This window comes from Cornus florida, unplaced genomic scaffold, assembly GCF_030987335.1.
Source record: "Cornus florida cultivar Cherokee Brave unplaced genomic scaffold, ASM3098733v1 CherokeeBrave_3.0.0_Hap2_Chr07, whole genome shotgun sequence".
NCBI lineage: Eukaryota > Viridiplantae > Streptophyta > Magnoliopsida > Cornales > Cornaceae > Cornus > Cornus florida.
In genome coordinates this window covers 31,369,733-31,393,419 of record NW_026775577.1, presented here as the reverse complement: position 1 = coordinate 31,393,419, position 23,687 = coordinate 31,369,733, and the positions used below count along the sequence as shown (strand labels likewise).

Genomic DNA, 23,687 nt, shown 5'->3' with positions numbered 1-23,687 from the left:
TAGAATTTCTTACCTTAGGTTTTTTCTGCTTTTTCTTTTTCTTAGTATAAGACACCATATTCTTTTTATATAGATCTCTAAATGGCTTTTTATCAATTTCCGACATCGAATTCCATTCTTTTGATACTCCTTGTTTTGTCACACCATATTTGTACTAGTTTTTTAATTTTGTTTCCTAATAACATGACATAAAATCAAATATATTAAGAACAAAAAAATATATACATAGAATATTTTAACAAAGTAATATTTTATAAAATTTGTACCTATATAATAATTAGCAATTGACCAACTTATGTGGAGTATCTTCTACGTCTGCAGGACTCGAGGAAGTAGCTTGATGTTTCCGTTTTACACCAGTTGAATGTCTCATCATGAAACTATAAATTTCAAAAAAAAAAAAAAAAAAAAAAAAAAAAAAAAAAAATTGTTCGTAACGCTAGTCCTAGTCCCAATCAAGATGGTGGACGCATGAAAAGTTCTTCAGTTTAAAGTCATAATCAGAAGGTTAACTTACATAATGTAGTCCAAGCTGCTACATATTTCAGAAGTTCCTGAACTAATAATGTTCGTAATACTGGTAAAAGTTAGATCATGTTAAGTGAACCCAATACACCCCCTGTATCACGTTGCCTGAACTGAGTTAATTTCTATAGGTGAACTTTTATCACGTTGGTTAACCCAATATAGTTGGCAACATATACTATAAAACATAATGTATCACGTTACCTGAACTGAGTTAATTTCTATTGGTGAACTTTCATCACTTTGGTCGACCTAATATAGTAGGCAACATATACTATAAAACATAATGTGTAATTTCAAAATGTAAAGCTTGAGATGTAGGACCTTGGTTTTGATCCTGATCTCTGTGACCATTTAATTTTTGTTAATTGTCAACTTTTTATATATAAAAAAAGAAGAAGAATCAGACTTTCAATGATTAAATCACAGGTTACTTGAACATGTTAGGCATTAATGATAAATTAGATGGACTATGTACAAGAGTAAATAGATGATTTGGCTAAAGATTTTGTTGGAATCCAAGATGGTTAAAATCCTGATGTCACTGACCATTATAAGTGGAATTATTCAAACATGATTTACATTTTAGATTTTTTTTAAATGCTTTCTTGATGTGCTAATAACAGCCGTGACTGTATCTAAAATATGATGTTACCTAGTATGTTGTATTGACTATTTTAATGATCAACAGGATCAGATAAAGCTCAAGGAAATGTCTCTTGAAACATTTTAAAAATCATTTTTGGAGGTGAAAAAAGATCTTCAGATCAAAATCAAAAAGTTAGAAAGAAGATTGAAAGAAATCAATCACAACAACATGAGCCGTTGTGAATATGAATTCCAAAAGGTTAGAAAAAAAAATCAATGGATAATAAATAGCAAAAAAAACAAATCTAATCACAGGAACAAACATAAAATAAAAAATCAACAAGTCCGAAACAAGCATAAACACATAAAAGGCAAAAAGCAAACCCAAAACGGTGTAAAGAGAAGCCATGGATGATGAATTAAATCATATAATACAGTAGTGATTGAAATTAATTCAAACAAATAGCCTATAGTATATATATATATATATATATATATATATATATACCTCTAATTGGTATTAAAACCAAAGAGAAACGACTTAATTTGGTGTGATTTTTAGAGAGAAATACAGAGAGTTTGGGTTTATGAAAAGGGAAAGAGAGAGAAAAAGGGTAAATATCTGAAAATACAGCCATGAGACAACGACGAGGTGATGCCAGAATAATCCAGTAGAAGGATGCTAGTTTGAGGTAGATTATGATGAGAAAGGGAGATGGCGGACGGGACAGTGATGAGGGAGGCGCTGAAATAAAAGAGTATATTTTGTTTTCCTTTTTTTTTTTGGTAGTTTTCTATTTTAATTTGAGTTATCCATTTTTAAAATATTCCTTTTTGTACTACAGCATAGGTACAGCATGACCCGTTTAGAGCTGAGGATTGTAGTCCAACCAAATGTCACTAGGTACTATTTGATAACTAAATTCATTGCTTAATTTTGAACTGATTTAACTTGAATTGAAGTGTAATTTTAAGTAGCAGGACATCACTTATCATTAAATGCTAAATTCTAAAATTTTTAAAAATATTAATACTTCAAAGAGACCCCAGTGGTTTGTCAATACTTCAAGAAGACCCCTACATTTGTAAAAATTCATTCAGAATCCCTGACAGACATTGTTAGCTGACAATGTTAAAATAGGGAATGAAATGTCTATTTTACCCTCTCTTCTGTGTATATATATATATATTTTAATTCTTCTTCTTTTTTACCATCGGCAGAACCTGCACTGAAGAATGGAGTGTAGCAGCGACCACATAGGTTGTTGCGGGTTGCTTCGAGTAGGGGCTTGGGTCGCTGTCAATAATGGATTTCAGGTCTCTACCGGCGATCTGTGTGAAGGAGAAGAAGGCAATGACGGTCGCTGCCAACGTTAATTAGAGAAACAGGTCACTACTATAAGTATAAGCAGCGTCTAGATGCTGCTCTGACGATTATGCCGGTGATGAAGGGACGCAATCTCCACTGGTGAACCTCTCAACAGTCTACCATGGCGTGGGAACTTTTGCAGCTATCATTATTAAGTATGCAAAAATCGGTGGAGTTCATACGGACCACTATGATGAAAATTGATGATGCAAATCCATCCATGATGTAGTTAATTCACCCACGTTTTTAGTGTTCTAGTTTAGTGGGTTTAGTGTTTGGTTGTTAACTGCAGAATAGGAAGTGGAGATAGTTGTTCCTATTTTTATGTTTATCTTTCAGCATGTTCTAAGAAAGTGGGGATGGCCACTACATGCGTTTTATCTATAAATTAACATATGTCGATGCAATGTAATAGTGTGGGTTTTTAGAATCTCTGTTTTTTCAGAAATAATATTTCAATTTCAGTCTTTTTTTTTTTTTTTTTGGCTTCCAAAACAGAGCAAGTTGGTTCTCCTCTTTTTAATTTCCAACATTTTTGGTATCAGAGCGCCGGGTTCTTTCGTGTTGGGCATGTTGATGTTTTTGAAGAATTGTTGCAGCAGCAAAATTCAAGGAGAGGTATTTTCTTGTATTGAGTAATTCATCATGTCAATTGGTATGAATACTCTTAATCTCTCACAATCTTTAATCCCTAATTTTACTGGAGAAAATTATGAATTTTGGAGCATTAAGATGAGGACCTTTTTTATTTCACAAGATCTTTGGGATCTAGTTGAATCTGGCTATGCAGATATTGAGAGCTCTAAGGCTGCTGAGAAGGCAACCGATTTGAAGTCAACTGAGTTGAAAGAGCTTCGTAAAAAGGATGCGAAAGCTTTACTTGTTTTGCAGCAGGATGTGAAAGATACAATCTTTCCTCGCATCTCAAATGCCACAAAATCAAAGGAAGCTTGGACTATTTTGAAGGATGAATTTCATGGAGACAACAAGATAACCATTGTGAAACTCCAGACCTTCCGTAGAGAGTTTGAGACTCTTCTCATGAAAGGTAGTGAATCTGTGCAAGATTTCTTTTCTAGAGTTTCTGTTATTGTAAATCAAATGAAAGCATTTGGTGAGGAAATTTTTGATCAGAAAATTGTAGAAAAGATTTTAAGAAGTCTCCCTTCAAAATTTGATCATTTAGTCACTGCTATTGAGGAGTCTCATGACTTAACAGTTTACTCTCTTAGTGAACTAATGGGTTCTCTTCTAGCTCATGAAGAAAGAATTAATAGATCATCACAGAAAAATATTGAGCAGTCATTTCAGGCCAAGGTGGAGATTTCTAACAGAGAGAAAAGTGTTAAAGGCACTTCCACGGATCAGAAAATTGCAGGACGAGGCCGAGGAAGAGGAGGCTATCGTGGTCGTGGAAGAGGACGTGGCAGATCTGGTATGGGTCGTCAAATTGGTGATAGAGACAACCATCACAGTGATAAAGGGAATTACAGACAGAATTATAAAGGAAAGCAATGCTATTACTGTAAGAAATTTGGCCATACTGAAGCTTATTGTTGGGAAAAGGAAAAACAACAAGCTAATTTTACTGAATCGAAGGAAGAAGTAAGTAATTTGTTTCTTACTTGTTTAAATTCCAATGAAAGCAAAAATGATATATGGTTGTTAGATAGTGGTTGTAGTAACCATATGACAGGAGAAAGAAGTCTTTTCCGTACTCTTGATGAATCAGTAAAGTTGCAAGTTCGGCTTGGTGATGATAAACAAGTTCAAATTGAAGGCAAGGGAACCATTGTGGTTAAGAGCAAGACAGGTATTGAAAGATCAATTAATGATGTTTTCTATATTCCTGGTTTAGCTTATAATCTGTTGAGTGTTGGACAATTGGCTCAAAAGGGATATACTGTCTTATTTCATGATGATATATGTGAAATTAAAAAGGGGAAATCTGATTTGCCTCTTATTAAAGTTTACATGACTAAGAATAAGATGTTTCCTCTGGATCTTTCATGTTTTGATGATTGTGCACTGGTTGCCAATGTTAATGATGGGTCGAGGCTTTGGCATTTGCGTTATGGACATTTGCATTATGGGCTGAAATTGTTGAGTCAGAAAAAGATGGTTCTGGTCTGCCTTCTATTATTTGTATTGATGATATTTGCGAAAGTTATATTTATAGGAAGCAGCATCGCTTACCATTTCCAGTTGGAAAAGCTTTGAGAGCGAAGATGCCTCTAGAACTCGTTCATGCAGATATTTGTGGCCCAACAAATACTCCATCCTTAAACAATAGTAGATATTTCTTGTTGTTTACTGATGATTATACTCGCATGAGTTGGGTTTACTTTCTTACTTACAAATCAGAAGCTGTTGAGAAATTTCAGGAATTTAAAGCTTTTGCAGAAAAAGAAAGTGGGCATGTTTTAAAAACTCTTCGAACTGACAGAGGGGGAGAATTCCTATCAAATCAGTTTGAGTCTTTTTGCAAGCTAAATGGCATCCAAAGGCAACTGACGGTAAGAAGAACTCCTGAACAGAATGGGGTCGCCGAAAGAAAGAATAGGACAGTTGTGGAAATGGCTAGAAGTATGTTAAGTGAAAAGCGGCTTCCAAATGATTTTTGGGCAGAAGCAGTGGCAACTTCAGTCTTCCTCCTTAATATATCTCCAACAAAGGCGGTGCGTAATATAACTCCATATGAAGCTTGGTGGAAACGAAAGCCCGATGTAAGTCGTTTAAAAGTTTTTGGTAGTATTGCTTATTCTTTGATCGACTCAAATAACCGTACCAAGCTTGATAGGAAAAGTGAGAAATGTATCTTTGTTGGGTATAGTGATGAAACCAAGGGCTATCGGTTGTATAATCCAGAAACTAAGAAACTAATTATTCTCAGAGATGTTGTTTTTGATGAAAATAGTTTCTGGAATTGGGAGAGTGAAAAAAATCAAATTGTGCCATTTGTTGAAGATGAAGCTGAGCCGATACAGAGTATAGAGAAAGTAACGACTCCAAAATCCTCTCCATCATCAAGTTCTTCGGGGAGCACTCCTTCAAGGGATCTAAGTAGTGAAGACAACAGCCACATGAATCCTACTCTTGATACTGATACACCTCCACATAAGTTTCGGTCTTTAAAAGAAATTTATGAGTCATGCACTTTTGCTCTTATGATTTCAGAACCTATGAGTTATGAGGAGGCACAAGGAATACAAGAGTGGGAAAATTCTATGCAAGAAGAAATGGCAGCAATTGAAAAAAATAAAACATGGGAGCTAGTTGACTTGCCAGCTGAGAATGATGCAATTGGTGTGAAATGGGTCTACAGAGTGAAGTACAATTCAGATGGTACTGTGCAAAAATTCAAGGCAAGGCTCGTTGCGAAAGGGTATGTGCAACAGTATGGTATAGACTTCTTTGACACTTTTTCCCCAGTTGCTAGATTTGAAACTATCAGAATGTTTTTAAATTTAGCAGCTCAATTGAAATGGCAAGTATTTCAGTTTGATGTTAAATCTGCTTTTTTAAATGGGTATTTGGAAGAAGATGTGTATGTTGAACAACCACAGGGATTTGTCATAAAAGAAAAGGGGGAGAAAGTCTACAAATTAAAAAAGGCTTTATATGGATTAAAGCAAGCTCCACGAGCGTGGTACAGCAGACTTGATTCATATCTTCGTCAAAACGGGTTTCATCGAAGTGATAGTGCGCCTACTTTGTATGTGAAGGCAAAAGGTAATGATATTCTCATTGCATGTGTATATGTGGATGATATTATATACACTGGATCTTCTAACTTCTTCATTAAAGAATTTAGGGAGAGTATGATGCAAGAGTTTGAAATGTCTGATTTGGGATTATTGCATTTTTTTCTTGGTCTTCAAGTTCAACAAACTAATGATGGTATTTTTATCTCTCAAGAAAAATATGAATTAGATTTGCTCAAGAAATTTAATATGTCAAATTGCAAGATTTTTTCTACTCCCATGAATATAAGTGAGAAGTTATCAATGAATGATGGGACTCCAAAGGCTGATCAAAAGGTTTTTAGAAGCATGGTTGGAGGATTGTTGTATTTGACTCATTCTAGACCGGATATCATGTTTCCAGTGAATTTAATCTCAAGGTTTATGCATAATCCTTCTGCACATCATCTTGGAGCAGCAAAACGGATTCTTCGCTATGTTCGGGCAACAAGTAATTTTGGGATTTGGTATAAACCAGTTCCTAATTTTAAATTGCTTGGTTTTACTGACAGTGATTGGGCTAGTTTTACAGATGACAGGAAAAGCACAAGCGGTTTTGTCTTCAATCTTGGTTCAGGAGCTGTGTCTTGGGTTTCAAAGAAACAAGCAACAGTTGCATTATCATCTTCAGAAGCAGAGTATTATGCAGCTTCATTAGCTGCTTGTCAAGCTATTTGGATGCGAAGAATTTTGGAAGACTTACATCAATGTCAGAGAGAGGAGACAAAGATCTATTGTGATAACCAGGCTACAATTGCAATGACAAAGAATCCAGTTTTTCATGGAAGAACAAAACACATTGAAATTCGTCACCATTTCATTCGAGATGTTGTTGCGAAAGGAATAATTATGATGAAGTATTGTTCAACCAATGATCAAGTTGCAGATGGGTTCACCAAAGCACTCTCTTATCTGAAATTTGTTAAATTCAGATTTTCTCTCGGTGTTTCCAGTTTTGCATCAAGGGGGAGTGATGAAAATTGATGATGCAAATCCATCCATGATGTAGTTAATTCACCCACGTTTTTAGTGTTCTAGTTTAGTGGGTTTAGTGTTTGGTTGTTAACTGCAGAATAGGAAGTGGAGATAGTTGTTCCTATTTTTATGTTTATCTTTCAGCATGTTCTAAGAAAGTGGGGATGGCCACTACATGTGTTTTATCTATAAATTAACATATGTCGATGCAATGTAATAGTGTGGGTTTTTAGAATCTCTGTTTTTTCAGAAATAATATTTCAATTTCAGTCTTTTTTTTTTTTTTGGCTTCCAAAACAGAGCAAGTTGGTTCTCCTCTTTTTAATTTCCAACACACTAGGTAGGATCGTCGGATTGATATGGGTGTTTTGTCGAACCTTGGAGCTCGCTGGAATTGGAGTGGGTTTCATGGAACTTGGCCGCCTCTGTTAGGCTTCACCGGATTGAACTGGGTTTGTCAAGTTTGGTCATGGTTGGTTGAAGCATCGCCAGACTTAACTGTTACAGAGGCTGTAACTGAAGGTTGTAAGTGAAGCGTCGCCGAACTTAACTATTATATAGTCTGTAGTCAAACATGATCGTTGGAAGACAATGTGGGCATTATAATTTACTTTTTTTTTTTGTTGATATCAGCAAAAAAAAAAAGAAAAAAAAAAATGTCTTTGATTCCGTTGAAGGAGGCAGGAGACTGAGGTGTGTTAGAAAAAGTAAGTAATTTGACTGAATTTTTGTAAATATAAAGGGAGTATCATTAAAGTATTGACAAACCATAAGGGGCTAAATGAATTAAACCTTAAAAAAAATATTTATTTTTAAATTATCACTTAAAAAATTTAGCACTTTAAATTTTGCACGAGTTGGGTGCTTACCTTGTATCACTTTAAATAAAAAATGTTACATGCGGCGTCAGCGTTTGAAAACAATTGGGTGCATTTGGTGTGTGTACATTATTCAAGGGTTTAAAGCGCATGAGCTTTGTCACTATGTACGGGTTAAGAAAAAAGTTAAAATGTTGATCATCTTATCTCCGCATACAAACTTGCAACTTTCACATCGTAATGAAACATTCTTATCATTGTTTGGTTAATTTTTTTCTTCATTGCATAATTAAAAAAAAAAATTGAAAAAAAAAAAAAAATTCCACATTTAATTTCAAACTCCTTTGTTATGCTCCATTTTAATGAAGGAGATGGTTGACTAGACCAAGGGTTATTTTATTTTTTACATACTAAACTAATAAGGCTTTTGTGAAGCACCTCTTTGTTAAAAATAAATATTTAATAAAAAATAAAAAATCATTATATTTATATTTTTAACTATTTATAATTATGATATGAAAGTTACAAGTTTAATACGAAAAACATCATTTCACATGTAGAGGTAACTTTACATTTAATCATCTCTAAATTCTGTAATAATGAAAGTTTCATGCACTGGAATAATTTTTTTTTATATACAACAAATATAAGACATATATATTGAGAAGATCATAAATTAAATCTTAAACTATAATAATAACGACAAATATCAGTTTACATATAAAAAATAGATTCTTAAATTTTTTAGAAAGAAATAGAAAGCATTAATCATGTGGAATCGGACAAAATATGGACATAATTATTAGTCATAGATTTTAAACAACATTAAAAAAAAAATCAATATTAATTTTTTTTTATTTTTTTATTTTTTAAAAAAAGTTGAAATAATAATAAGAGGGAAAGAATTAGCTTGATAATGAAAAGTATGTGAGGTGTAAAAGGATTAAATGTACAGTCAATTTAAGTCTAACTAGAGCAACATTGCTAATGAAGTCTTTTGGCAGGAATTTGGGAGGTTACTCTTTGAAATTTAGTTTATGAATCACATTCTTAATTTAAATGGTGCGTGTATTCTGATATCGATACACACATGTTCTAAAAAAAAACAAAGGTGACAAGATTTATTAGAGATCATTGATGGCCTGATTGGTAAATTTGTAAAAGTAAAAATACACATTTGTTGTACTAGAATTATTGTTGTCAAATCAAGTGATTAGTAAAATCGTAAAAGTTTGTTAAAATATACATTTGTTATCTTAAAATTATTGTCGTCCACCAATCTACTTTAGCTATTATATAAATTCTACTCTTTAAAGAGAGGTTGAGTGTTCTTGTAATTAGTTAAGAAGTTTATTAAAAAAGGGGGAAAAACTTAAGCAAATGCAAATTAGACAATATTAGTTCTAATAAAATTCAAACACTTTGCCTCTCCCTCCGAAGATGGTGAGATCATACCATCTACTATTTATACTTTCTCATAAGAAGTCCTAATAACTTTCAATAAAACAAGGAGGTTCTACGTTTCAATAATTTATTTTATTTTATTTTATTTTATTTATTAATCGATTAAAATTTTAGTTACATCCGTCTAAGTTGTTATTATAATTTTTTATTTCTTATTTGTGATTTTGTTTTTCATTATTTGAATTATTGGACTTCGTATGGAAATTTATTTTTAAAAAAAATATGATTTAACGGTTACATTGCCTATATCTATCTTCAATCATACCGTTGAAGTTAAGGGCATTGGTGATTGAATTGAAATTTGAAATGACTTGCTAATATTTTCATTTATCTATTTTTTTTTTAATTATATAGTATTTTATGTTGTGAAAACAAGTCTACTTTTTATTATGTTTCGAGAAATTTCTTTTTTTGGGCAAGTATTTTTCCCCAATGTTGAAAGTATCATCAAATTCATCACACATTTACGCAACAAGAACGAAAAGTATGCACCAATCAACTTCAGTCCAGCTCAAAGGTTGTGAACTTGTGGCAAAAGGCTAACGTGTGGGATTGCGCAATCTCTACCACTTGAATGAATTTTATCCTCCACTATTTGAAAGGAATCGACAAATTCAATTAATGAGATAGTTATTGGTCACATAAATTTTTTTTTGACAGTTGTCTGAAATTAAGTTGTACAATTATTTTTAATGAGTATTGCTCTCTCATACTTCAAATGTATTTTTGCTTTCACATTTCGTTTGTGTTCTAGTTTCCGTTCTCCGACTCCTACGACCCCAACTCGGAGAAGAGTCATGTTGTGGGTCTTCTTCCATTGAAACAGAGCGGGCCATTTTTCTTTGAATTTTTAATAGGTCACATTAATAAGGACATGTGCTCTACCACTTGAATAAAATTTATTCTCCACTATTTGAAAGGGTTATGAAGCATTGATCAGATGGTCCGCTTGGTGCCATGTAATCGACCTATTCATTTAATGAGATAGTTATTGGTCACACAAGTTTTTGATAGTCGCCCGAAGTTAAGTTACACAATTATTTTTAAAATATGTGCACAAGTACTTAATAATTCAATGGTAATTCTCATGATAGAAAATTTGTAAAATGCGTACGTAAGTGCTTACTTAATAAATAAAAATATAAAAATAAGTCTCCTAATTTTATTATGTTTGGAGAATTTTTATTTTTATTTTTTTTAGCATGTATCTTTCCACAAGGTCGAAAATATCATGGGATGCAATTTTTCTTAGACCATAAGAGCCATGCACAATCAAATTCATCACTTTTAGCAACTAGACATGAGGTTTAGGTGCACAACGTTGAAGAGCTTGCCACAATCAACTTCAGTCCACCTCAAAGACAAAGACGGACTCAAAAAAAATTATATGAGAGAGAACGGACTTGAACAACAAAATATAAAAAGTGATTATTAGAAATTGGAGTTTTTTTTATAAAAAAAAAATTAACAAAGATTATAAATAATTTTGTAAATGTTTTTTTTTTAGTGGGGACAGCGGCCACTTTATGATAACTCATCTAGTTATCGACTCGAATATTACTTTTATTAAATTCAGATTGAATCAGACCTAATTCAATTTAAATTCGATTCATTTACATGCCTAGTTAGTTGTCCTTTTCTTGTTGATATTAAGATAGACGTTGCGTGTTTTAATTTTTCACAAGATGTAAATAAGCCAAAGTCTTCCAAAGCTGGTTTTCTAAGTAGATCATTCTTATGAGTACCAAGATGTGCTCACAAGAATTCAAATTAATGAAAAGGGGTATACTATACGAACCTGAATTCTTTTTTAATTCATTTCATACCATGCTACGTTCTGACTAATAATTTTATATCACTTTTGCAAAAATTATTATTTTTTTTATATAAATTGCATTAAGATGTAACGTGTTGCACTAACAACCTATAATTGTCACAAAATTTCCTTCATAGGAGGGGATCGAGATCGAGATCAACCCCTATTCGTATACTTGATAATTAAATGTATGATATATACATTAGAACCAAATATTAAGAAACAATAATAATATCTTATCTTGGAATTCAAAAGTCCAAATGAGGGAGACTATCGTGATTCATTAAAGAAATGTGATTGGGACACTAGGGTTGTTCTCACGCAAATTATAATCCAATATAGTATTAAATAAGAATAATTATATTCTCTCCAAATTCCAAAATTTCAAACTAGAGTCTATATCCATGATTCATGATGGTGTCATTGGAACACAAATCACACAAAGAGTTACCATCAACTACTAGTCTAGTAGCTAAACTTGGAGGTTACTTTGGACCATAGAAAGTTAGGTTGTGTTGACTTTCAGGTTTAGCTATAAGATATAAAAATCTCATGTGGACCATCTCATCTGTTAGCTACATATCATATCAATCTGTCACATGAATGGACTAAAACTAATCTTCAACAATTTCAAAATCTCAAATTTATTGGCTACTCATTTGAATTTTGTTAGTTTTTCTGCATAACTTAGGACATATTTGGTATGCCTTTTATTTTTGCATTTTTTGTTTTAACCCAAAACAAAATAATTATTTGGTTATAAATTATTTTGAATAGTAATTGAAAACATGTAACATTCATTTATTGCAAGATTTTTGAAAATAAAAACATGTAAACTTGACAAAACAAAAAAAAAAATTTTGCAAGTTTAAAAAATATGATGGTTAGCTTAACAATAAATTTAAAAAAGTTTTTTTTTTTTTTTTTTTTTTTTTATAAAAAAAGGGTTTACGGTTCATCGCTACAGTACCTGTTGCCACAGTGCTGAACACATGTAAAAACACCAGATTAGTGTTTCAATTTCTGGCTACTATTCACGAAACGTTTTGACACCGTACAAAGCAAAATATTTTTTTACCCTTTTTTTTACTTTTCATTGCTAGAGTACCTGATAAAAATAAAAATATATATAAAAAAAAAAAACGTACACCAAACAAGATTAGAATATTCAAATTTGTCCATCAAGCAAATCATTTTAACTGATTGGTCTAAAAATCATTTTCCATTTTGAAATCCCATTTTTATCTGGTGATTACAGAACCAAAACCTTTTCTAATATCAATGACAGGCTCATAATTAGGCCCAAATATGGCTTTTGATGGATTGGGCCAGCCTATGCTGGCCTTTTCACTCTCATCATCAACTAAATGCTGATTTTTCCATTGTGATTATGTTTGGCTAAGTTCTAACTCAATTTTTTTTTTTTTTAATTTAAATTATTAGCAAAATCCAAATAATTCTTTTATTTTCTTTTTCTCTACAAATGAAGAAAATTTCCCAAGGTCCATTTGGTTAGCTAGAAATTAATGATGGAAAGTGAAAGAAAAGAAAGTGAAATAAAAGAAAAGAAAATTAGTTTTCTATTATACATTTGGTTAACAAGAATTTTTTCGATGAAACTTGTGAGGAATTGTTGTTCAATTAGTTTGGTTAGCAAGAGAGTGCAAGAAAAATGATTTTACATGTCAAAATTATCCTTATGAATTTAATAGTAAAATAATAATAATAGTATATACAATTAAATAATAATCATAGCAGTAAAATAATATATACAATTAAATTACACTTATGAATTTAATAATAATAATAGTAATAAAAAAAATATATAATTGGATTTATGAATAAATATATATGTCCAGAATAAATATATATGTCCAGATACGTATTTGGTATTTTGTTTCTTTATATAGTTTTTTTTTTTTTTAATTTATTGTTTTGGGAAGTTTGCATTTTATATTAGGAATAGCGAAAAATTTTAATTTGAAGAGTAAAAGAGTTTTTTTATTTTACTTAACTCGGAGTGTCTGGGAAGGCACGAACCCTTAGGGCTCCTCAACAACTTGATTATTTCCCGAAAACGCGAAAGGGCGCCTCTCCACCAGGCCGGGTAAGTCACTACAAGGGCAGCGTAAGCTAGCCACAAAGAACACCCAGCGGGACTTGAACTCCAGACCTTGGGTTTGCTAAGCTCCAAAGTCCAGCGAGTAAACCGTTGAGCCATATCCGGAATGGATAAGAGTAGGAGAGTTGTAACCAAATTAGGAGTATTAATTTGTGTAAGAAAACTCACATTTTGTGAGTCTGGAGAACAACAAAGAGAAAAGGGGTATAAGATGAAACTAATATATAATGATACAACTTTCATGCAAAATTAAAATTTTCGCATGTTTGATAGAGAAAACTTTTGCGGGAATACTTTTCTGAATTTTTTTTTTTTCACGTTAACCAAACTGTTAAAAATTTTATAAATTTTCTATTTCTTTTTCCTTCTGGCCGCTAACCAAACAAACAGCAAAGAAAAGGGTGGAACTTTACTCAGAAATTTAATTAACTGAAGCAAACATTTTTCTTACTTTGCGAATGAATCTTCGGCATACTGGGCACGTCTTAATTTCCTCATCAATAATCCTGCAAAAATAACCAATTTTTCGTAAGATTTCTTATTTTTAAATATGTTTAAAAATTTCTAATTAACTCAAAGCATATATAATATACCTCTGGGCACAAATGTAGCATGTGGCACAGTGACCACAAGGAACAAAGAAGCAATTCCGTTCCTCATCGTAGCAAATTATGCATATTTTTCCGTCATACAAATCATTCGACGATGATGAACTGCATTTTCCGGACTCTGGATCATCTTCGCATGCTCCATATGCGAATGGAATCACGGTTTTCGATAGTAGACGGTTAGTCTCCGTCGCGGTCACTTGTTCTACTACTATGGGCACATCGTTGGAGATTCCAATGTATTTCAGGATTAGAGATACAATGTACATGAGCAATGCTGCATAATTTTTCAGCATCAAAAATGATTTAGATATAAGAGCTCAATTATCAATTGTCACATCCAAAAATATAAATAAAAAAAAAAAAAAAAAATTGTACCACTTGTATCAAAATCTAGTGAAAAATTAGATGTGTTGTAATTAAATTTGAATGTAATTTACCTACAATTGCGATAAAAACAGCCACACGAGCCACAAAAGAAACTGCAACATACCATTCCATGGGATCATCCTGTAATTGTAAAGAATTATAGGCTCAAAACTTTAACATATGAAGATATATATATATAATGAAAATGGATATATGATGGCTTACTTCTTCGGTCCTGGTTACGATAATTAATTGAGTTCTGAGCGAGCTTTGTCCATACTTTGAGGACGACATTATATATCTCTATTTTTCTTGCTCTATCTTTAATAACCGTTAATCACACGCGCCTGAAAATATAAAAAAACAAACCATTGTAAGAGAACGAGAGATGAAATAATTTTCTTGCTTTTCAAAACACAAAGCAGAATCAAGAACTGGGGAAATGAAACCAAATTATATATCTATATACATATTTGTATGTATAGATTTAGTTTGAAGCTATAGATCTAGTAAAAAACTAGGAAGAGTAATTGGAAATGCCAAGGAGGACGAATTGTAAATCACTTTAATTCTATACCCAAACAACAGAACGATGCAAAGATTCAATGAATTCAACACTTTCCTAGGAAACAAACAGAAAATGAAAATTGGAAAACGATAAAAACAAAAGTTTACCACTTACTTGTATGGACCTGAGAGTTAGTTTGGAAGCTCAATCTTCTTCTTCTACAACCAATGAAATAAAATCCAGTTTGGGCGCCAAAAAATGGCGACACGTAACGAAAATTGGCTCTGTTAATGTCTGAAATGCTGAGTTCATCCCTCAAAGTTTGAGAAGAGCTTAAATTGTGAGTGTTGGGTTGGTGCCTAAATTATCAGTTACAGTTTGAAAGATAGATAGCAACATATTGTAGTAGAACTAATATATATATATATATATGGGTTGACTCAAGACCGTTAGGTCTCTTAATTCTGTAACTCAATTTTCGAAAATTTGTGGTGGGTGACTGAAGGAGAAAATTTGGGGGTTCACTTTCTTTGAATGGTAGTTGGGCTTGTCACGAGACAATTACGAGACCCATACATGTGCATATCTATATGTACAATTTCAATATATTTTTTATTCACCTATATTATTATTGTATAATTTATTTTATCCAAAATATATAGAAGTGTCAAAAATCGTCTTAAACTCAAGAAAATATTACATGGTCCCGGCCCGCCTAATCACATATTTACACATAGGAAAAAAATTGATATAAAGATAGTTTACACAAATACTTACGTGTCAATTGATGATTGGGTCGGACTATGTAATAATTTATTTTTAAACACACACTCTCGTCTCTTTTTCATAGGGACGGTAATTTACGCCGACATGGTGGGTTTTCGCCCCGTTCCGACCCTAATGGGGTGAATTTGATAACTTCTTAAATAGGTTTGGGACGAGTATGGTAAAATAATTGAAAATTCGAAAGGAATTTGGGACATGGGCGATTTAGTGATGAACAAGTCCCAATTATACATGTACCTTTAAAATTTATATATATATATATATATATATATATATAATATTTTTAAGACCCTTGTTACTTTGCGTAAAGTGTATTTAATATATTAATATTTACTTTATTGTAATTTAAAAGTTGGATAACCTTATTTATCAACTTAATTTGATCAAATTGGGTTAGTTTTTTTTTTTTAACTAAATAATAAAAGTGGCATAACTCGTTCCCGCTCCGCAATTAAATAGAGTACGCGAGGCGGAGTCAGTACTTTGTTTGCCGAAGTAGGGACGAAATTGATATGAATGATTTTCTAACGGGGTGGAATAGATGTTTGTCAACTCCGCCGTCCTGTTGTCATCGCTACATTTTCATGGGTGCCTATGAGATCGTGCTACTTATACCTTCCAAAGTGGAAGGCCATGATTCAACTCTCAAAAGTAGGTTTTTGTTTATTTGCCACCATGAAAAAGAAATGGGCAAATTACACTAACACTCCTTAAAGTTAGGTCAAATTTAAGAAAGATAAATATTTTGATTTTAACTTACATTCACATTCAAAAGAGTGGATATGTATTTTATTTATGGTCCAAATGTCACTTTTTAGTATTGTTAGGGCTAATTAGGTGTAAATTAACTATGCTACCCCTTTGACAAACTTAAAAAAAATGAGTAATTGAATTTTTTATGACAAAAATACCTCAAGTGGTTTCCTAACTCTTTTTCTCTCTCTTTGGAACTTTGTCCTTGTCATCATCTTCCTTTGAGCTGATCCTCGTCATCTTTCTAAACACACCATTATCCCAAACATCATGAGCCTTAGCTAGGTTAAATTTATATTGAATTACTCTATTTAATTAATTGATTTCAACTTTCAATTAATTAGAAAAAAAAAAAAAGAAAATTGTAAATCTGTATGTACAATTTCAATATTTATGGTGGGTGACTGAAGGAGCAAATTTGTGGGTACACTTTCTTTGAAAGGTAGTTGGGCTTATCACAAGACAGTTATGAGACCTATATTTATACATGTGCATATCTGTATGTACAATTTCAATATATATATATATATATATTTATGTTTTTATATAATTTTTGTATAATTTATTTTATCCAAAATATATAGAAGTGTCAAAAATCATCTTAAACTCAAGAAAAAAACTAAATAAAATTAATATAAAACTTACACATATATTTATGTGTCAATTGATATTTACACCAGTGCTACGTAATAATTTATCGTTAAACACACACGCTTGCCTTTGAGACGGTGGTACTAATTCAGCTTCCAAAGTGGAAGGCCGTAATTCAATTCTCAAAAGTACGTTTTTGTGTTATTTGCCACCATAAAAAAGAAGTGAATAAATTACATTAATATTCCTTTAAGTTAGGTCAAATCTCACATAGATAAATATTTTAATTTTAACTTGCACTCACATGAATATATATTTCATTTACACTCCAAATGTCACTTTTTAAGAGTACTTTTTAATTGTAAAATGACTATGCTAACCTTTTGACTTGTTGGCTTTGGAAAAAGGATGTTTGAAATTTTTTTATGATAAAAATACCCCTAGTGGTTTCCTAACTCTTCTTCTCCTTGTCATCATCCTATTATCCCCCCAACTCTTTTTCTCTTGTCATCATCCTATAATCCCAAACATTATGAGCCTTAGCCAGGTTTAATTTATATTGAATTACTCTATTAAGTTAATTGATTTCAACTTTCAATTAATTAAAGATAGTGAAATGGAGTGCATCACCTGTCCCTGTCAATTAGTATATGACAGAATCCAATGCTTCCATATCTTGAATGGATCTTGGCTTTCAATCATCTTCCTTCTCCTTTTCTTGTGATCTCTATAGGTCAATTTGAAAGAGGCTAATTAAATGGATTAAATAAACCCCACCCTAATAGTATTTGCAGTCTGAACTCATGCATATATATGATTCATTTAAAAGACTCTTCACAACTACATGAGGTTTATAATTCTCAAGAGACTTGGTCATATATATAAATTACAAGAGAAGCCTAGGAAACAAGCTCATTCATCTAGAATTTTGACTGCTCAATTCATTAGCCTTGAGCACATGCTATGAAGCAAATTTATTTATTTATTTATTTTTTGTGGTGTTCTGTATTCTATGGATTCCACTGTTGGAGAAAATGCTCAAACCCAAAGAAAGAAAAATTTTGAAGTGTTAAAAGGTCGAGCTCAAGAAACAATTAAACCAATAATACTTTTTAGTTATTTCTTGTGTTCAATATTCTGCGATTACCTGAGAGGGCTCGCGGTTGGGCACGCCTGTGACTGCGATGGTGACTTGAAGGGCGGTGGAAGGGGCGGCGAGATTGGACGGAGTACCTCCTCGGCTTCGTCCGACAGTCTTCTTGGGGCGGATTTGGAATGGCGGCCGCCTTAATAACAAGCGTGACGTATCTCTTATCATATGTTTTGTTGAGATGCTCTTTGGATTAGGAAGGTTTGTCTTCTTTTTTTACACTGCTCAGCCTTTGAAGACGATGTCTTAGAATGTAAAAAGACTGCAAATGCTATGGATGTGGATCAGACTGCTAATGTTTTGGATGTGGGATCCACGTTATGCAATTTTTGAACTTTGCATCATTGCTTACATCGCCAATAACAGTCCCCAAGTGGTGAGCAAGTTTTTCTTTTGTCTTGGCTTACACTTGGAGCTCATCGTTGAGCCTATATGTATCCATCAATTGTACTCGAAAGGTGATATTGAATATATTACTCTCTTTGATCTCTATTTATCTCTCTATATATACTATTACATTATATATAAATTATAATACTTTATTAGCACGAGCTTTAAGCATTCGACACTTGAACAATAAACTTTCCTTTTCTCTTTCTATCTCAACTTTATATTTTTTTTGTGATATTAATTTTGATAAATTATTAGGTTTACTTATTTTGCTGAAATAATATTTCTCATTTCAGAGGGTAAGAAAATCTTAGTTATGAATTAATTATTATTTATGATTTAATTTATCAACTTAAGTGATATATGTGCTTACACTATTATCGGTTTTACCGTCTGTATTATTTAACGATCTACTAGCTATGGTCGGTTTTACCGCCTTTATTATTTAATGATTTACTAATTATGATCAGTTTTACCACCTTTATTATTTAATAATTTATGACTGATTTTATTGTCTTTATTATTTAATAATTTATTCATTATGGCTGGTTTATAATCTTTGTTATTTAATTATACTGGAATTATAATAGTTCATGTTATATTATTGTTTTACTTAATGCCATTTTATTATTAAGATATATGTTTATTTTTATACTATGTTAAATTGTATCTTATATTGTTGTTATATCTAGTTATTCTGAAAATGCCAAACTTGACAAAGTTAGAATCCGTGGTTTTGACATTTCTGATAAAAATTATTTATCTTGGATTCCGGACGCTCAGATCCATTTAGATACCATGGGTATTGGAAATAAAATAAAAGAAAAAAATGATGTTTCGTTACAAGATAAAGTGAAGCCGTGATTTTCTTTCGTCGTCATATTAATGAGGAATTAAAAACTGAATACCTTACTGAAAGAGATCCAATGAGTTTTTAAAATAAAAAAATAAAAAAATTGATATGATCATAAAAAAGAATAATTATCGTTTTTAAGAACTCTTGACTGCAACTGCGACCGGAAAATTTTAAAACTGTGATTAATATAACTGTCCTATTTAAAATCAATTCTACACTCAATTGTGTGATACCCTCACCGACGAACTATGCTACTTTTTCGACTTCTTGTTGGGGTGGACTTGGAATGGCAGCCCCCTTAATTACAAGTGATATATGTCCGATCATATGTTTTGTTGAGATGATGTTTTGTCGAGATGCTCTTTGGATTAGGAAGGTTTGCCTTCTTTCTTAATTAGGGAAAAAAAAAAAACATATTTGACAAATTTTGAAAGTAGAAGTGTGCTTGTGTTGTTTAAGTAATTATCAGATCACCATGAATCATTCATAGACAAAATCTTCTAGTACTTTATATGCTGACTTCAGCAATGAAAATTATATGAGTATGATAAAGGGTCAAGTGTTTATGTAAAAAAAAAAAAAAAAAAAAAAAAAGAAGAAGCTACACCGTTAGGGGAATTTCATCAAAAGGGCACCAATTTGACCGATATATTTGTCTGTCCGATTGATTATGCTACACCGTTAGGGGTGGTTTGAAGTAGCTACCAAATTATTTACGGGCTCTCTCTCTCTCCACACAGACGCACACTGATATTCTGATAATCAAATTTAACTGCCAGGTCAAGAAGCATCTTTTAGCTATCAAAAATTTTCTTAAGCCCTTACTCGGTTGGATAATCTTGAGTAGGAGTTTGAGTCTTCATCCATGGGGTAAGGAATGCAATCTTAGTTAGTGCCAGAACCTGCAATCTCTCTGTCTTCTTCTTCTTCTTCTTCGTTTTTTTTTTTTTTTTTTTTTTTTGATAAGTTTCAATCCACTCTAAAATAATAAATAGAATAGTATAAAAAATTTCACTAATGCAATAATCAGTGCATCCCTTCAAAAATTGTTACATATTCTCAAATTTTAGAATGGTTATATAACTTATCAACATGTCATTGAGCTTCAAGCTGTCAATCCTGAAAATGATTAAAAAATTACTAAACAAAAAATTAGAAGACACGTATAATTTTTGTATATGTAGGAATACACTTACACATGTATATTATGATATTTATTTTGAGAAATTTGTGATTCTTTCTTCCATGTATCAATTCCAAGTAAGAGATTAGGACTATTGTCAACAAGTGGGAATTAGGGTAATTGTTGTATTCAGCAAGTTCTCCGAGAAAGTTAAAGGCGAAGCTAACAGCTATTGTAATTTTTATAATTAATCTCTAATAAAATTTTCACTATATCTACTAGAAAGATTTACATTTTAAATATTTAACTATTTTTTCAGCTTTATTGATTTAATTTTGTTACTTGTGAAGTTTGAGTTTGGTTGGGTGCTTTGCATTACTTTTTTCTACCATCTTTTTCTTGGTGACATAAGTTCTATTCTTATTTATTTATTATTATTTGCCTTAATATTGGTAAGATTATAATTTTTTAGACGGAATACTATGTTGTGTGCGTATATCTTAAAGTTACAGTAGCTAGGTATTTTTTTTTAAATTTTTTTTGGTTAATCAATGTGACTATTCTATGTCAATACATCAGGGAGAATAGTTTCAACTGGATACACGCACGGGCACTTTTGAATCATTTTTGCGATGAAGGGCTGAACATACATGTACATGCTCTATTAAGTTCGATTTGATAGAAATTCTGAAAAATAAATGAACAAAAGTATGCATTTACTATTTTAAATTAGAAAGAATCTAGTGGACATTAGGATTTATAGAAATGTATATATAGAGGTGTGTATATTGGTGTAGATTTAAGGGGCATATTCAAATATTTTAAACAGACCTCTTCTTAGTTTCGGCTTCATTCACAAAATTAACTACGTCCTATTCAAGCCCAAACACTTCTCTTTGGTTGGACGGGTGATGAAATTGCACTAGAGAAACTTGATTCATTTCCAGTATGGCTTAGTTATATCTCTAAAGTACTTGTTCCATCCGTATGAATCAATTCCCCAAATTGATTCCGTGTTGTCTCAAGACCTTGTAAATTTAATGCTATCCTCTACATTTATGTTTTCAACGATAAGCTGCTTCGTTTTTTTCTCTGTCCTTTTTATTATTATTATTATTATTTTTATTATTTATATTTTTTCATATGGGATTGTTTATTATACAATGAAAGAGAGAGATTGGCGATGGGTCTCTGTTGTCTACTATTGGAGATTTTGTTTTTATAAATTTATATTTATATTTGTGTTGTCTTTGTGTAACATCATACTTTTATATTATTTTCTCATAATTTGTCTCTGATTCACATAACTCACTGTTTTTCATTATTGGGCAATTCTTTTTTGGTCAAATGTGTATATTATTTATATATGTACTGTTTTGGTCCATTTGGATTGAAATTTGAAAATTGTGGGTGTGTTTGTTAAAAAAATAAAATAAAATAAAATAAATAATAAAATTCAACTTTTGCTTTGTGGGTTTGTGATTCAGAGACTTTGTTTCTGTTTAATAATTATACTACCATCAATAAACAGTCACCTTATGGCTTTGTGATCTTCTAAAATCATCTATGTTAGTTTACTGCATGAACCTACCACTAGAATTTCTACCATTCTTAAAAGATAAAGTACGATACATAGAATTTTCACTCATCTGAATTACATCATACTTTCCTTATAATAAGGATTTACATTATTTGGTTTCCATAGATTATAATTCTTCTTCTAATAGAATTGTTACTAAAATGAGTTTAGTAATATATTCGTAATTAGGCTTGGGGTCTTATCATCTCGGGCCTTCATAATGAGTTCAGCCCATTATGCTTAGTTAACCCAGCTTAAGCTTCTTGTAGAGGCCCAATTTGAAGGTTGAATAGTTTCAGTATTTGTGGTGGTCCCCTTATGATATGATGTGTCATGTCTTAATTGGATCTCATAAAGATGCCACACGTCATCCTCATGCCTATCAATGTAAGAGTCACCTATGGAAGCATCAACCATGCCCTTGTAATTATCCGATAAGTTCTCAAAAAAATATTGAACTAATTGTCATTTGAGCATGTCATGATGTGGACACCGTTCCCATGCCTCATGAAATGTTTTTCCATCCCCATGTGAAAATTTCCTAATTGAAGTTCTCATGGCATTGGTTTTAGAAACCGGATAGTACTTCTTCAAGAACTCTTGTTGCATTTCTGCCCAATAAGTTATTGAAAAAGGCCTAAGATTGTTAAACCAATATTTTGCCTTGCCTTTAAGGGTGAATGGAAAAAGTTTAAGCCTTAAGACCTCTTCCGGCATGTTACGATGGAACATACTTCAAGAAACTCATCTAAATGCTTGTAAGGTTCTTCACTTGGAAGTTCATGATAGTTAGGAAGCATTTGTATGGTTTGTAGCTTGATTTCATAGTGGTGTGCTCTAAATGGTGGCAATTGAATGCATGTGGGTGTATTATATTCATTAGGCACATAGTGATCTCTTAAAGCAAGGGGAGGATTAGCAATTGGAAGTGCAACATGGGCACCTTGATTGCCTTGAATGATGGGAGGTGGTGAAGCATAGATTGGCCTTGGCATTCCCAATGGAACTTGGCCTTGTTGTTGTGGTGGATGAACAAATGGCCTTGGCATGCCTAATGGAACTTGCATGTTATCATGATGCACATTGGAGTGGAGGATACCTTGTTGGTCTATGTGACTAAGATCCTTCACATGGTCCTCATTGTGTCCTTCCATTGATGAAATGGATTGACTAGAACTACATCTTCCCTTAGGGTTTCGAACAATGGATTCAAGATGAAAATTTAAAGGGACAAGAGTGGGTTTCAATGATCTACGACCATGCATGCACAATGCAACACAACAAGAAATAATGACAAAGACTTCACCTTCACAACAAGTCAATAATCAACAACCTTCTTCAACATACAATGTTCCCATACTCCCATGCTTTAACAACAATATGCAAGAAAAGTAAATTGCCTCCACATGGGCTTACGATTTATTTAAGAATTGAATTACAAGCCTCCACGCGGGCCGACGATTTAACTAAGGGTTTGAATAAGAAAAAGCTCACAAAGATCCTTTAGCATTTCAACTCCAAATTTTTAGCTTTTAGCTTAGCAATTATTTATTT

At 32.1% G+C, this 23,687-nt stretch overlaps 1 protein-coding gene across 2 annotated transcripts; it reads right to left on the bottom strand.

Moving 5' to 3' along the window:
* Positions 1–12,459: 12,459 nt before the first annotated feature.
* LOC132266950 (E3 ubiquitin-protein ligase APD2-like) lies at positions 12,460–15,306 on the bottom strand. 2 transcript variants are annotated; one of them, XM_059767971.1, is made up of 5 exons: positions 15,080–15,306; positions 14,623–14,744; positions 14,469–14,538; positions 14,014–14,305; positions 12,460–13,926 (listed from the first exon to the last, which is right to left on the bottom strand). In XM_059767971.1, the coding sequence occupies exons 2-5, from the start codon at positions 14,689–14,691 to the stop codon at positions 13,842–13,844; spliced, it is 516 nt and encodes a 171-aa protein (XP_059623954.1). In that variant the 5' UTR covers positions 14,692–14,744; positions 15,080–15,306; the 3' UTR covers positions 12,460–13,841. The 2 variants fall into 2 exon arrangements, with proteins under 2 accessions (XP_059623954.1, XP_059623955.1); XM_059767972.1 differs by lacking the exon at positions 15,080–15,306 and having other exon boundaries at positions 14,473–14,538; positions 14,623–14,747.
* Positions 15,307–23,687: the final 8,381 nt, after the last annotated feature.